At 40.2% G+C, this 14,584-nt stretch overlaps 1 protein-coding gene across 5 annotated transcripts in view; it reads left to right on the top strand.

The window, feature by feature from the left end:
- The window catches only part of CATIP (ciliogenesis associated TTC17 interacting protein), a 32,159-nt gene that overhangs the window by 3,389 nt on the left and 14,186 nt on the right, over nt 1-14,584 (top strand). Inside the window, exons 3-8 of one of the 5 annotated variants that reach the window (XM_081948261.1) lie at nt 1,198-1,317; nt 1,443-1,531; nt 5,064-5,183; nt 7,159-7,323; nt 10,382-10,582; nt 12,237-12,292. In XM_081948261.1, coding sequence (XP_081804387.1) covers nt 7,227-7,323; nt 10,382-10,582; nt 12,237-12,292 — 354 coding nt within the window. In that variant the 5' untranslated portion in view covers nt 1,198-1,317; nt 1,443-1,531; nt 5,064-5,183; nt 7,159-7,226. The other 4 variants (XM_081948262.1, XM_081948264.1, XM_081948263.1 and 1 more) reach the window with 4 other exon arrangements.

Genomic DNA, 14,584 nt, shown 5'->3' with positions numbered 1-14,584 from the left:
ACGCGCGGTGCGTTCGGCTAAGGAAGCTCTGGCCCGCATGGCCGCACTCCCCTGGCCATCCCGCATCTCCACCTATCTCCGTTCCCAACGCTCCACCCCTTGCCCCACTACGGGCAAAAGCCCCGCGGAACTATTGTTAGGCAGACGTCTCCGTTCCCTTCTCGACCGTTTTCACCCCCTATACCACCCTTCCTCCCCTGTTGTTCCTTCCCCCCCCCCCAGGTCTTTTCTGGTGGGTGAGGGGGTGTTTGCTCGCAATTACACCGGCGAGCCCAAGTGGCTACCTGGCAGGGTGACTGACATCACGGGGCCCTGTTCTTACAGGGTCCTCCTCGGTGATGGGAGACATTGGCGGCGGCACATAAGCCAGATGCGTCGGCGACCAGAGGGACCTGAACTCAGTACAGCCGCAAAAAATCAACCAGGCCCTAACAACGCCGCCTGCCGGCTCGACCGTCCACACGCCGCTAGCTCCGATCTCGCAACAGCCCCTCCCGGTGCGCTGGCAAGCTTACCATCGCCCGTCGGTGCATTGCCGGGAGTGAGACCCATCCAGGACTCTTCGCGGCCTGCTCGCCACAAGAGCGGGACCGACACTCCTTCCTCCTCTGGTGGGGCGCCATCTTCACTGAGACGCTCCCAGCGCGTGCGCAGGCGTCCATTGTACTTAGATGATTACGCCTGTGCAATCCAGGGGAAAGGGGTGTTGTATACTGGCGAGCCTGGCCAGCAGAGGGCAGTCGAGAGGAGGAGCCATCTGATTGGCTCAGGCGCGCCGGCCAGCCGGCGGGAGAAATCCTTCGTTTCTATTGGTTCACCATCTGACAGCTCGTTGTATAAATAGCTGTCAGAAGGCTAGTTTGTGTTCCAGTCAGTTCGTTGTTAATAAATACGTTAGATTACATTTCGCCTCCGTCTCCTCAATCGCGGCTACAACACTAAAAATCTGAATTTCCAAGCATGTTGCACATGACTGGGCTTCCCCTTCTTTGTGGCAATCATGGGAATTCAGTCTGTGTTAGTCCAGCGGTGAAATGCTATCGGTTTGGACCGCTTCACCCAAACCAGTAATAAAAAAAATGCTTCTGGTTCCAGTGAATCGGTATTTCCGACGATCAGCTGGGACGTGCAGTTTATATTAGCTAGAAAGAAGGATCTTCTCTCCCCCCCCCCCCTGCTGTTCTACTTACCTTTCAGGCATGCTCAGTAGCAGGCTCTGCCCACCCGCCCAGACATCATCACATCTGTTTTTGACCGAAGGTCCTGGCCATGCACAGAGGTGGTGCGTGCGCTCACATTTGCGAACCGGTAGCGAAGGTAAGTAGATTTCATCCCTGCGTTAGCCTCCGCAAAAGCCACATTAAAAATAGAAGTCCATTGAGTTTCACATATTTCATCCTGGATTCTGTTCAGTATTTTAATTCTGTTTTATATTTCTCTAGAGGGGGAGGCAAAGAAGTTAAGCTGGTGACTGCTGGAAATTTCCCCTGTTTTTGCATATATCAGGCATGTGATACATCTAAAGAAAAAGGTAGGCTTCAATCATGATTGCAGACATCACTTTCACTTTTTTGATTCCTTCCCTGCTGATCTTTCACACTTCTGTCCTTTCCTCCTCTTCTCTTTCTATTATCTGGGTTATTTTTGCCATCCTTAGATACACTACAGTGTCCCAAAGCCAGTGGTGGGTTGCAAATCCCACCGTATCGGTTGGAACGGGGCCGCTTCCATGGAACGGGGCCGGTTCATGGACGTGCGCAGCGCATGCGCATACGCGCACAGTGTACGCATGCATCTTAGCACCTCCACAACGCTCCAGCTGCTCCACAGAGCGTCACGCAGGTGCTGTATGCACCATGCGCCTGCGCAGAAGCGCAGAAGACTTTCAACACCGGTAAGGAGAGCAGGCAGGCGGGTGGGCCCTCCAGAGCACCGTACCGGAACGGTATCCGGTGCTCTGGGCTGGCTCCGATACGCCCGTACCTTGGCGTACCGCCTGCAACCCACCACTGCCCCAAGCTTAGCCAAATGCTAGGAATTCTTTCTCATTTACCGTAGAAACAGCTGAGAGGAAGAATCGACAACAGGAACGATTTCCTCCTTTTAGGTAAAGCCTAAGGCCTAAGCAGTTTAAATCACCTTTATTTCATGCTCTTAAGGGATTCCTTCCAGGAAATATAACTGAGCCAATTCCCATTTAATTCCTCTTTGTGTCCTTTGCCCAAACCAAAGGCATATTCAAGACTTTCTTCTGGAATTATTGTGATACTCTGATGGAGGTATCTTTCTATGCGGGATCACCAGATGCTATACCAACCCCTAAACTAATATTGAAACTCACCCCTCCCAGAATCAGTGAACAAAACCTACACGATTTGTTTATTTTTAAAGAATGCTTGAATGCCTTGGCTTATTTGTCTGGTGCATTGCTTTCTTGAAACGATTGAGAGATATTTGTTTGCAGTTCCAGGCAGCATACAACATTAAAAATCCACAATTTAAAAATCCATACTTTTAAGCCTCCTCATCTCCCATCTCCAAAACTCAGGCTCCACTGATAGTATTTCCCCAAAGATTCGATGTTTCTACTTTGAAGATGCCTCTCAGCAAAAAAAGTACCTTACTTTGTCACATTCCACTTTCTATAGAATGTTCTTCTTTTTTATTATTGTAATAATAAGAGTTACAGTAGTACTGGGGCAGACATTCTCTATGAGTCGTCCTTCCATTAACAATGGCAACACAGCTATAATAAATATGGTTTGAGTAAATAGAATCCACAGAAATCTTGAACAACTGAACTACATTTGAAATGCTGGCTGCAAGTTGTATATAATAGCAGACAACTTCTGATCGGTTGGATCTTCCTCTGTCAATATTTACTTCCCTAAAGAAATAAACAGAATGACCACATATGGGCAAAACAATAGTGGGAGTAAGAGCAAACTTCAACTTCCTGAGTTTTCTTTTTTTATTTATTTATTTTATTTTTAGACAAACAAACACAGACAAATCATAAAACCGTCTTCCAGTTGCATACAGTGTGTCGGTTGGTTACAAAACTTTTGTGCATCCTCTCCATAGTCCTCATTTACAATTTGTATAAAATCTCATATTATCAATCTAGTATATATGTATAAGTTATTATCATTGTTAATCATTTATTTCACTATAACTATTATTACTTCATTTTATGCGAGATATTCTAAATTTTGAATTAATTTATATTATGGCATTTCATTACATCATCCTAAATCCATCCAGTAGTAGTACATTTTATATTATATTCTGTATCATTCCATTATTTTTGTATTGTAGAATTCTCTAGCATATTTCATTTCCATACTTTTTTGTCTAACCATTGGTAAAATAAATCCCATATTTTATAAAATTGTTTATCTTCGTGTTCTCTAATTTCAAATGTCAATTTGCTCATTTCGACACATTCCATTATTTTCTGAATAACTTCCTCCTGCGTTGGTATTTTCTCATTTTTCCAATTTTTTACAAATACAATTCTAGCCGCTGTTAACACATTTACAATCAGATATTTCAATTCTCTACTATATGTTTCCGGTAAAATCCCCAATAAAAATATCTCTGGTTTAAAGTCTACATGTTTTTCTATCATTTTTTCCAACCATGTGTGAATTTTAGTTCAGTATCTTTTAGCTTCTGCACGTCCACCACATATGGTAATGTGATATCTGATGACATTTCCAACATTCTTTGGATTTATTCTCAAACATTCTTGCTATTCTCGTGAGGGGTAAGTGCCACCTGTAAAACATTGTATACAAATTTTCTTTGTATGCTGTTGACATTGTCATTTTATAATTTTGAGACCACAATTTTTGCCATTTCTCTAAATCAATCCCATGTCCAAAATTTCCCCCCCAAGCAATCATTGTTTCTTTAACTTCTTCTTCCTCTAGTTAAACCTCTAGTAAGTATCCATATAGTTTTTTAATCACCTTTTCATCGATACCTGTCAGAATTTTATCTAAAACTTCCTGTGTTTTCTTATAGGAAGAAGGCAGGGAGTGTTGGAAATCATGATCATATGTCTGCAGCTGTCTGCAGAGGTACAGTAGAAGCCACAGTTTGCAAATGGAATATTACTGGGATTAATTGTGAATACAATTGTATTAAATACAATTTATTTAATTGTTCACACACTTCATTACAGAATCAGGCATTGCTTCCAAAGTAATTGCTCTTGTAACCTTGACTATCACTAAGTATTGTATCTTTTTATTCTTGAGGAATGTATTTTTAGTCTCCTTATATACACCAAAGATAAATTCCTTGTGTATCCAATCACACTTGGCCAATAAAGAATTCTGTTCTATTATTCTATTATTGAAAGTTCAGATTCATCTGCTGTTCTTTCTTATTCTATTGTTTCTAAATTAGATCTCTTGAAAATTAATCAAGGAACCACTTCTAGAGACATGTCTTGTTTGTACTGAAAGTTATAGCAAAGTAAGAAAAATTAAAATACACTTTTGGTATTCTTAGTAGTGTCAAAATGTTTATTCCTCTTCTCAAAGATTTAGCTTTATTTACTCTTTTATGAAAAAAACATGGTCAATATTGTCAACTCTTAACAAGGTATGTTTCTTTAAGAGGGGGGGGCGAGGGAGAGAGTAGTCTGTTGCTATAGAAACCAGTACATGCATTGCAACCTCTTGTAAGAAAGAAAGAAAACGCAGATGAGAGAAGGTGATTTGCTTGCGACGGGGTAGTTTTTCCTCATTTCTTTCAAGGCTCATTCCCTTTTGGGGAAGAGATATAATGGGTGTTGTAAACAATTTGTTTATTTATACATTTAAAAGAATTGTATGTTCTTCCATCGCATGGGGACCGCTGTTGTTGTGTGTAACAGGTGAGAACAAGAACTGCAAGCGTAAGCACAGGGACAGGAAACATCTGAATTTTGGAGCCATTCTTTCTGTACATCTGAATTCACATATTCATTGTTAAACCTGTTATCAAGCTGACACTCGCTGTCTATTATCAAACAATTTCTGATTGATGGTAACTCTTTTATCTCTACTTAGGGCACAAAGAGATTGTCCACCAAGACCCGCCAGTTCCACCAGTTTTAAAGTAATTACAGCTTCTCAATTCTTCTCCCTGGATTTATTTCACTCCTAGAATTATCTCTGGATTGGACCCAGGTTTGGCTTGTTTTCTATGTAGGTTGATGGGATGGGTTGATTGATTAATGTGCACTTTCTTTACCTCTATGTCATTTTCAGTTATTTATACCATAAAATATTTCAGACTTTTCTATTCTTGTACCTTTTTTTTTTAGCCTTGGCTATGACACCTCATTTCTCAGTTGGCTGGTCTGTTTTGTTTTGTCCTGCATGTCTCGTATGGATTTAAGTGTTGTGTGTGTTGAGTGTCAAGTCTTCATTTGGTTATTTCGCAGGGCTCTTTCCATTTTCCCAGGATCTCAATTCTATGTATAGAAAGTCATCTATCGTTATATTTTCTCCAGAGTTCTTCATGGAGATTCATGATGTAATCTTGTGTCTGTGAGATGGAGAAAAAAGTAGATAATATTAAGGGACTAAAGATAGAAAGCCACCATTAGGCTGGTTTAACTGGCAGATTATTATTTTTTTCCAAATAATCCTGAGAATAGTATCCTGTTTCCCTGAAAATAAGACCTCCTGGGATAATAAGCCCAATGGGGCTTTTGAGCGCATGCGCTAAAATAAGCCCTCCCCCGAAAATAAGACCTCCCTGAAAATATTGCAACACAGCAGCAGCCATGAGGTGGTCACACCCGCCACCTTCTGCACCTCAAAAATAATAAGACCTCCCCAAAAATAAGGCCAAGCGCTTATTTCAGGGATCCAAAGAAAATAAGACCCTGTCTTATTTTCGGGGAAACATGGTAGCTTTTTGAAAATTTTGGAAGAAAGCTTTCCATTTTCAGAATTCCCTAGGCAGTGGCTGTTAAAATTGGTAATGTGGATATATTGAGCATTCTTAAATGTTCATGGAGGAATCTGTCAAACTCTTAAAGGAAGATCCAGAAAAACTGTTATATTCATTCATTATATAACATGATTAAAATGGTGTGAGTAGTGTTTTCTGAATTTCTGGATTTACTTCATCTAGTTTGCTGACCCAGTGTGATGTAGTCATTAAGCTGATGGTCTAGATTGGAAGTTCTAGTCCTTTCTTAGGCATGGAAGCCAACTGGGTGACTAACTGGGCTAGTCACACTCCCACTCCAAAGAAGAAGGCAAGGACAACCTACTTCTGAAAATAATGCCAAGAACACTGCAGGGATTAATCGAAGCAGTCAGCAGGAGTCAAAAAATCTTCAAAGGCTTTCTTTTACACATACACACACAATTTAGATTTCCATAATTGTTAGATGGGGAGAAGTAAGCACAAAGGGAAAAATATGTACATTCTGTCTTGTGTTCTTCTATTGTTTGTTAATACTCTACACAACTAATGCCAAATCTCAATTGTCTGTCTGTCTGCCTGCCTACTTATCTAACCTGCATACCTAACCACCTGCTAAGTAACCAACTTTTCTCGTTATTTTTTTCATTAGTTAGTAGTTATTCATTTTATTTAATTGGTGACTATGACTCTAGCGTTTCTGAGTCTGTCTATCTGTTTGCACATATGTATGTAAGCCATACATGCATATGAAATTTCAGGATGCACATTTGGCCAAGAATTTTATCTCAATTGTGCAGCCACAAAACTAATAGCATAGTGCACACATTTGTCTGAATTTGTATTGCAGAATATAGCAACCTTGTGCAAAAGTTGTGGGGAAGAATCAGATCTAAGTCTTGTTTGAAACAAAATTCTGTATAATTTCACAATACGATCCTATCCCCGTCACCTTCTTTTCCATAAATTGTATTCATGCAGTCTCAGTTATCCCAGTCTTTAGCATAAAAGTCTATGTCATCTCAACAGCAATAATGACTTTTTATAAAAGGACTTCTGTGAGCAGAAATAGAGTAAACTGAATTATCCCTCTTCCTCACATAGCATATAACTATAATTGCAACCAACCCAAGTTACAATATTACCGTTTAGGAATCTTATTACTCGGATAAAGAATATTATTACAATTTGCCACTACTAACAAAACCCACCTCCTCCTTTCAGAGCGTTGCCATTACTGAAAAGTGCATCCTTCCATCAATTCCAGGTCTTCAATCTCCTATTTCTCCAGCATGCAAAAAAAGTTATCAGAAGAGACAAAAGAAGCTGAACTAACAGAAAGAATCCCAGCTGCCAGCAAGGAAGCAGTGAGTTTCCTTTCACTCATTGGTGAGTGGCCTTTTAATGTATGACATACACAGGTAGTCCTCAACTTACAACCATTCATTTAGTGACTGATCAAAGTTACAAGGACACTGGAAAAATGACAGTTTTTCAAACTTAAGACTGTTATGACATCCCTGCAGTCACATGATCCAAAGTCAGATGCTTGGCATCTGACTCACATTTATGATGGTTGCAGTGTTCCAGGGTTATGTGATCCCCTTTTTGCAACCTTCTGACAAGCAAAGTCGATGGGGAAGCCAGATTCAATTAACAAACCTGTGGCTAACTGAACAACTGCAGCGATTCACTTAACAACTGTGGCAAGAAAGGTCGTAAAATGGGGCAAAACTCAACAGATATTTCACCTAACAACAAAATTTTCGGCTTGCTTGTGGTTGTAAGTCGAGGTCTACCTGTACTCTTGTTTTGTTTATTTCAGAATTGTCTTTTAAGCAAAAGCTATAGTTGACATGAATATTTTGTTAGGCTGAATTTTACAAAATAGGTATCTTGGAGAAATGTAGGTAGGGTGCTTAAACCAGATTTGTTCACACCAGACACCTTCTAGTTCTGCTGGAACTACAACTCTCATAATTCATAGCTATGATGAGAATTGGCCACATTGGCCTAGAAGTTCTCATCCTAACACAGCTGAAAGTTGTTATGCTAGAGAAGGATGCCCAGGATGCAGTACTACGAATAATAATAATAATAATTTAAATTTATTAGCCGCTCCCTTTCCGAAAAGGACTCGGGGCGGCGTACAATGGAGTAAAAAACATATAACATTTACATAAATCCATGACATACATAAGTACAAAGACACACATGTTCGGAGGAGGTTAACAGATACAATACATAGACAATTAAAAACCATTAAAATACCCTAATTACAAAACCCCATGTACAGTCCAAATTCAAAATGTTAAAAAACAGACAGTCAGGAGGAGTACGAGAAAATTACGGTTGAGCCAGGCCAGATAGTTGGAAGAGGTGGGTTTTCAGTTGTACACGGAAGGAGCGGAGATCGGAAGTAATCCTGATGTCCCGGGGGAGGTCATTCCACAGGGCTGGGCCCATCACAGAGAAGGCTCTGCTCCTGGGTGTCGCCCCCCGACACTGTTTGGCGGTCGGCACCCGGAGAAGTCCCTCTCTGTGAGAGCGGGTTTTCGAAACCTGGGTTTTCAAAATCATAATAGATACAGCAAAGCGAGAGATTTATATTAGGAACAAAATACACAAGAAGAGAATATTTACCTTCTCCTCTCCAACTATAGTTAGAGGAGGGAATTCTTTCACCGAAATGCCTATTAAGACCTAAGAGCTTTGAGACTAGGCTGGTTTAGTTTAGGCCTTCATTCCAAACAGCTAAGGAATGTTTTCAATCAGCATGGAGCATGAATTTACCAAGGCTAACATTCCAGTCTCCAACTGCCAATCCACATTAATTTGTTAATTACTTTTACTTAAAACATTAGTACAGCTACCCATCTTAAAACCAAGCTTTGAGAGGCTTACACTCAACAATAAAACCCAAAAAGAAATAAAACAGAAAAAAATCTGGTGTCGCAACCATATTTGCTTCTTATGATCTTAGCCATCACAGCGCCTATGGCAGGGGTGTCAAACTGGTGGCCCGTGGGCCGAATGGGTCATGCACAGGCCACGCCCATCCCAGCTCTGTGAAGGGAGAAAATATAGTGATACGTCAGGTGATGCAGCGAGTTTGACACCCATGGCCTATGGGAACAGCCAGGTTCTGTGTGCTCCCAAGATTGAAAGGAGAGGGGGAGGGGTTGTCAGGTCTCCAGGGAGAGGGTGTTCCATAAGGCAAGGGCTGCCATGGAAAATACAGGCTTCCAAGAACCCATAATGCTGATGGGAAGGGACCTAGAGCGTGCCTATTCTACCTATTTTGATGGGAGAGGGTGTCCTACAGATAACCTGGTCTTCTGCCATATGATTCTAAAGATAATAACCAACACCTGGAATTACATCCGGAAGGGGACTGGAATCTAGTGCAGCTTGAGCAGCAGGAGTGTAAAATGGGTGAACCTAGAAGTAACCAACAGTACCCAACACTGCACAATTCATTGCATTCTGCACCAGTTGTAGTTTCTGGATAGTTTTCAAAGGCAACCTCATGTAGAACTCACTGCCAATAGGAAGTGATCAAGGCATGAGTGGTGTGATCAAGGCCTCCCAATATACGGGAAGGCCTCCCTAGCCACAGCTGCCACCTACTCCTTGAGCGTTAGCTATGAGTCTAAGAAGACCCCCAAATTGGGCACTAGCTCTGTCCAGGGGAATGCTACCCCATCCAGAGTCAAAGATGGCATGTCACTGCAACATGGGAGTCAAAAATCCAAAATCACTCCATCTTACCAAGGTTGAGTTGTTCCTTCCCATCCAGATTCCAGGCACATTCAAGTTCCTCTTCTCCGCCCAGATTGTTGATTTAATAGTTTTCCAAACTTGTATTTTGGCATCAATCCATCCTTTAACTAACAATTCCGGTTTTTCATCAGCTCTTTGAGACAACTCTGTCTTTGAACAGAAAAGTCTGTTGAAAATATATTCTCCTGAATAAGAGCTTTTGTGAGCCATTTGTGGTCCAAATGCTGGTTGAAAGACAAGAGACTTAAATTATTTACATAACTTATGAGCTGTCCAGTTCCATAAAAGATGGCCAGATGTTTGACTATGTTTCCATGACACTAAGCAGACTTAATATGCCTTAAGTGCAGAGTTTACACATAGTTATTATTGTGTAATTCAATTCCCTGAGTTCTGAGAAGAGAGGGTTATTTGAAGTTAAGTCCTCATCTGATCTGTAGACAAAGAGGAAGGAAGCAAAAAGTGGGTTACATTCTCTCCCCCGCCCCCATTTGCTTTAACACAGGGATACCCTACATGGGTAAATTGAGGATGAAACCAGGTCAAGAAAGTGCTAAAGAGAGGTTCTAACCCAACTGGGTCATCCCAGTTTGTCCATCTGAGAATAAGTAAAAAAAAAATTCCTGTCTTCCTGAAGATGAAATTGCTACATCTCGTTTCTCAGATATAAAAGAAATTCAGCCCTGCCTTTTTGAAGAATCACTAGTGGCTATTTCAGAGTCTGGAGAAACTATAGGGACGTTTTCCATCTCGGTGAAGTGGGCCTGCTATTCGTTGGATGGATGGCAAGAAGAACACTGTTTCCTGGTCTGTGCAAACAGCAAAGTGACCATCGATGGGGTATCTTGCAAAATCTCCCTTACAGGTAAATTTAGTGCACTAATTCAACATAAGCCAGTTTGGTCTAGCGGGTAAGGCACCAAATTAGAAATCAGGAGACTATGAATTCTAGTCCCACCTTGGGGGTGAAGCCAGCTAGGTGACCTCGAGCCAGTTGCTCTTTTCCAGCCCTAGGAAGGATGCAATGGCAAACCGCTTCTGAAATCTTGCCAACGCTGACTTGAAGCCACACACATAAGCACAAATTAGCATAATGAGGATGATAAGAAGAAGAGAAAGACTGGACACATTGCTATGCCTAAATGCAAGCTTCCAAACATAGAGATAATAATGGTAGTTAGAATTATTCAGTTTGATACTCTTCTCTCGTGCTCTGAACCTGATACTCGATCTAAGATTGCATAGGGTTCCTTTATGCATCTGGAACATAGGTCTTCTGCAGTGCGCAGAAAGTTTGATCTACTGCACTACTTACACATTTAATATTCCCATAGTTCAATTAAAACATTTTAATTCCTGTCCTAATTGGTGGATCACATCAGCTTTATTTAGAAATAAGTCCCATTAAATTTTCTTGTGTGCTTTTTGGTTTTAATTGCTTTATCATGTAATGTAAATACTATATAATGCAAATAAAAACTAAGTAAATATCTATACAATAGATACTAGAAGCGGCTAGCATTAATTTTCATGGAGCTTACACATGTAGCAAAAAAGTTAAGTTTAGAATTGTATTCCTTAGTGGTCTACACATTTTGTGTGATGTGTTACTCCTTGCAGCAATCATCTTTAATGATTTCCTATTCCTTTCTGATTAGGAGAATGTGGTTAAAATGCTTTTTATTATTGCAGTGACATTTTCTAAATAAATTTTAGTCTACATAAAGAAAAATAAAATAGAATACATTCATCAAGAGTCATGATACAACACCTAGTGATAGTCATAGGTTACTAATAAACAATCAAATTATACTAGGAAAATAAAATAATATACAATTTAAAGATACAAACAACATGGTTATAGTCATAAGTGGAAAGAGATAGGTACTAGGAAAGAGATAGGTACTAGGAAGGAAGAGAAGAATAATAGTAATACAGTCTTAGTAGATAATATGACAGTGTTGTGGGGGTTAGTTGTTTAGCAGAGTGATGGCATTCGGGGGAAAACTGTCCTTGTGTCTAGTTGTTCTGGTGTGCAGTGCCCTATAGCGTCGTTTTGAGGGTAGAAGTTGAAACAATTTATGTCTTCTTTTCCCCAAGTACCCCAAGTTAGCTGCTTTTCTTATTGGACAGTCAATAGGACAGAACAAGGAATGTGGAAAGCTAAGTTTCATTCCTGCACAAACGCACAAATAAGACTTCGTTGGGCAGGGTTGGTTAAGCTGTTATTACAAGCAGAAGATTAGACACAGACTCATAACCCGCTGGTGAAAGATGAAACATTTCCAAGAATTGTAAGAAATTTTCATCTAGCACCAACATGCCAAAATATCCCAGAGCAGTTTTCTCTAACCTAATATTCTACAGATGAAAATTCCCGTTAACTGGACCAATGTGGCCATTCAGAGTCATAATTGCACACATCTGAGGGGCATTAAATTGGGAAAAGCTGCCCAACAGGAAATATAACAACTGTGTCGCTGCCTTGATTTCCTACAAATGCCCTTTTTTTCTATCAGGATATGTATCGAAGAAACTGGAGATTTTGGAGCAGCATATTCAGGAAAGTATGAGGGTGAGTATCTTATGTATTTTACTTTCCCCTAACTGCTGGCTTCCTTATCCAGCAAGGATCTGGCAGTGTTGGAACATCTACAGCCTCCCCCAGATTCCCCTCCCCTCCCCAAAGAGCTAAAATGTGCACACACACAAAAAAACCCAACCCTTTAAAAGCTTTAACAAGTTGCAGGTGAGAGGAGTAGCAAAGTGAAATGGGAAAGATCATTGGGTGGAGTAAGAGAGCTACCTGGTAAATTTCAGTAGCAAAAAATGCTGGTTGCTTTTCAGAAAAAGAGGATGGATCCAGATCCCTTCAACCTCTGTCTTGTATTAAAGAGGCTCCAACATAAAATACGTTGGAGAAGGTTTGTGCTCCTGCAGTTTGAGTCCCAGCACATGATGCTCCCATCACTTGCCTCAGCTCCTGCCAACTTAGCAGCTGGAAAGCATGTAACTGCAAGTAGATAAATGGATACCATTTTGGTGGAAATGTAACAACATTCCTTGTTTCGCCACACTCTCTGTCCTGTGGCATGATATCATGCTAGTCTAATGACCACATCTTTGGAAACATTTTTGGACAGTGCTGGCTCAATAGTTTAAAGAAACAGAGATGAGCATCATCCTCTCAAGTCAGCTACCACTAGCAGAGTAAAAACCTGCAGGGACACATCTTTATCATTTTTTAAACCTGTCTTGTATTGTATTAAAGTACAAGGGATAAGAAGAGGGCCACCGGATCTGAGTTGCAAAATTCTGAATAGCCATTAGATGGCAGTACAAAATTAGGAGTTTTGCAGAGGCAATCATTCCCTTAGAGCTATTTTAGAGTGTCAGCAGGCACATGGCTAGAGATAACCCAATCAACATTTTTTTAAAAAGCCTTTAAAAACAGTTTCTCATAGTTTCATGAATATACAGCAAAATCGTGGGAAAAGATGGCTTGTCCTTTATGGTTTAGTAAGCAGTTAAAAAAAATCATGAGTAACAATAAAAGGGTAGTTTATTAACAAGCTTTTTAATTTGAATTTATAAGAATAGAATGGAGCTGGAAGGGACCTTGGAGGTCTTCTAGTCCATCCCCCTGCTCATGCAGGAGAACCTATACTATTTCAGATAAGTGACTGCTCTAGTTTCTTCTTTAAAATCTCCAATGATGGAGTGCCCACAATTTCTGAAGGTCAGCTGTTCTACTGGTTAATTGTCCTCACTGTTAGAAAGTTTATCCTTAATTCCAGATTGCTTCTCTCTTTGATTAGTTTCCAACCATTGTTTCTTGTCCTGCCCTCTGGTGCTTTGGAGAATAATTTGACCCCCTCTTCTTTGTGGCAATCCCTCAAATACTGGAATACTGCTATCATGTCGCCCCTAATTCTTCTTTTCTATAGACAAGCCAAACCCAAATCCTGCAGCCGTTCTTCATATGTTTTAGTCTCCAAGCCTTTGATCATCTTAGCTGCTCTTCTCTGAACTTTTTCCACATCTTTTTTTGTAGTATGGTGACCAAGATTGGTTACAGTATTCCAGCTGTGGTTTTACAACCGGAGGGTTTTATAAAGTTTTATAAATTTGCTCATAAATGATTTTGATTCAAGAGTAAGAGACTCAATGAGATGACTAAGTCTGTGGAGTTTTTACTAAATTATTAGAGTGGGAAAATCAAAAAGTGATCCTGAAAGGTTCAAGAGAGATCTGTTGAAACTGAGAAGCTGGTCAACCAAACTGCAAATGCAATTTATTTAAACATACGTAATTTAATCATAAATATATGCTTATAAATTGGGACGCACTTCACATATACACTAATTGTTTGACGTATCTATAGCTAATCAGGAAAAAGAGTTTGAAGCTGGAGTAGATTGCTCAGTGACGAGATCTACTCTGCAGCAGCTCGGAAAAGGACCAATGTAACGATAGAGATCATTAGACTTGTGCTGCATCCACAACTGAAATATCATGTACCATTCTAGTTAGCATAATAGAGCAAGAAAAACATTTAAAAATGGGCATTGAAATGATTGGGGCCAGGAGCATTTTCCGCACAAGGAAAAAGTTATTGTAAATGCTTGAGTTCTTTTGTTTGGAAAAAAAAAAGGCAGCTTGAGAGAGGGACATGATCCAAGGATATAAAATCATGCATGGCATGAGAAAAGTGTACCAGGAGAAGCTTCTGTTAGAACAATAAAATTAGAGGCATCTAATGAAGAAAAATTATAGGAATTAAAATAGAGAAGGATCACCTTTCCTTCCAAATAATGAAGTCATGATCAAAAGACATAATAGTGAACACTGATTTGCAGGGTTTCAA

This window comes from Natrix helvetica (assembly GCF_964273705.1).
Source record: "Natrix helvetica genome assembly, chromosome: 1".
In the NCBI taxonomy this organism is placed as follows: Eukaryota; Metazoa; Chordata; class Lepidosauria; order Squamata; family Natricidae; genus Natrix; species Natrix helvetica.
The sequence above is the reverse complement of the archived record's forward strand: the minus strand, read 5'-3'. Positions and strand labels throughout refer to the sequence as shown.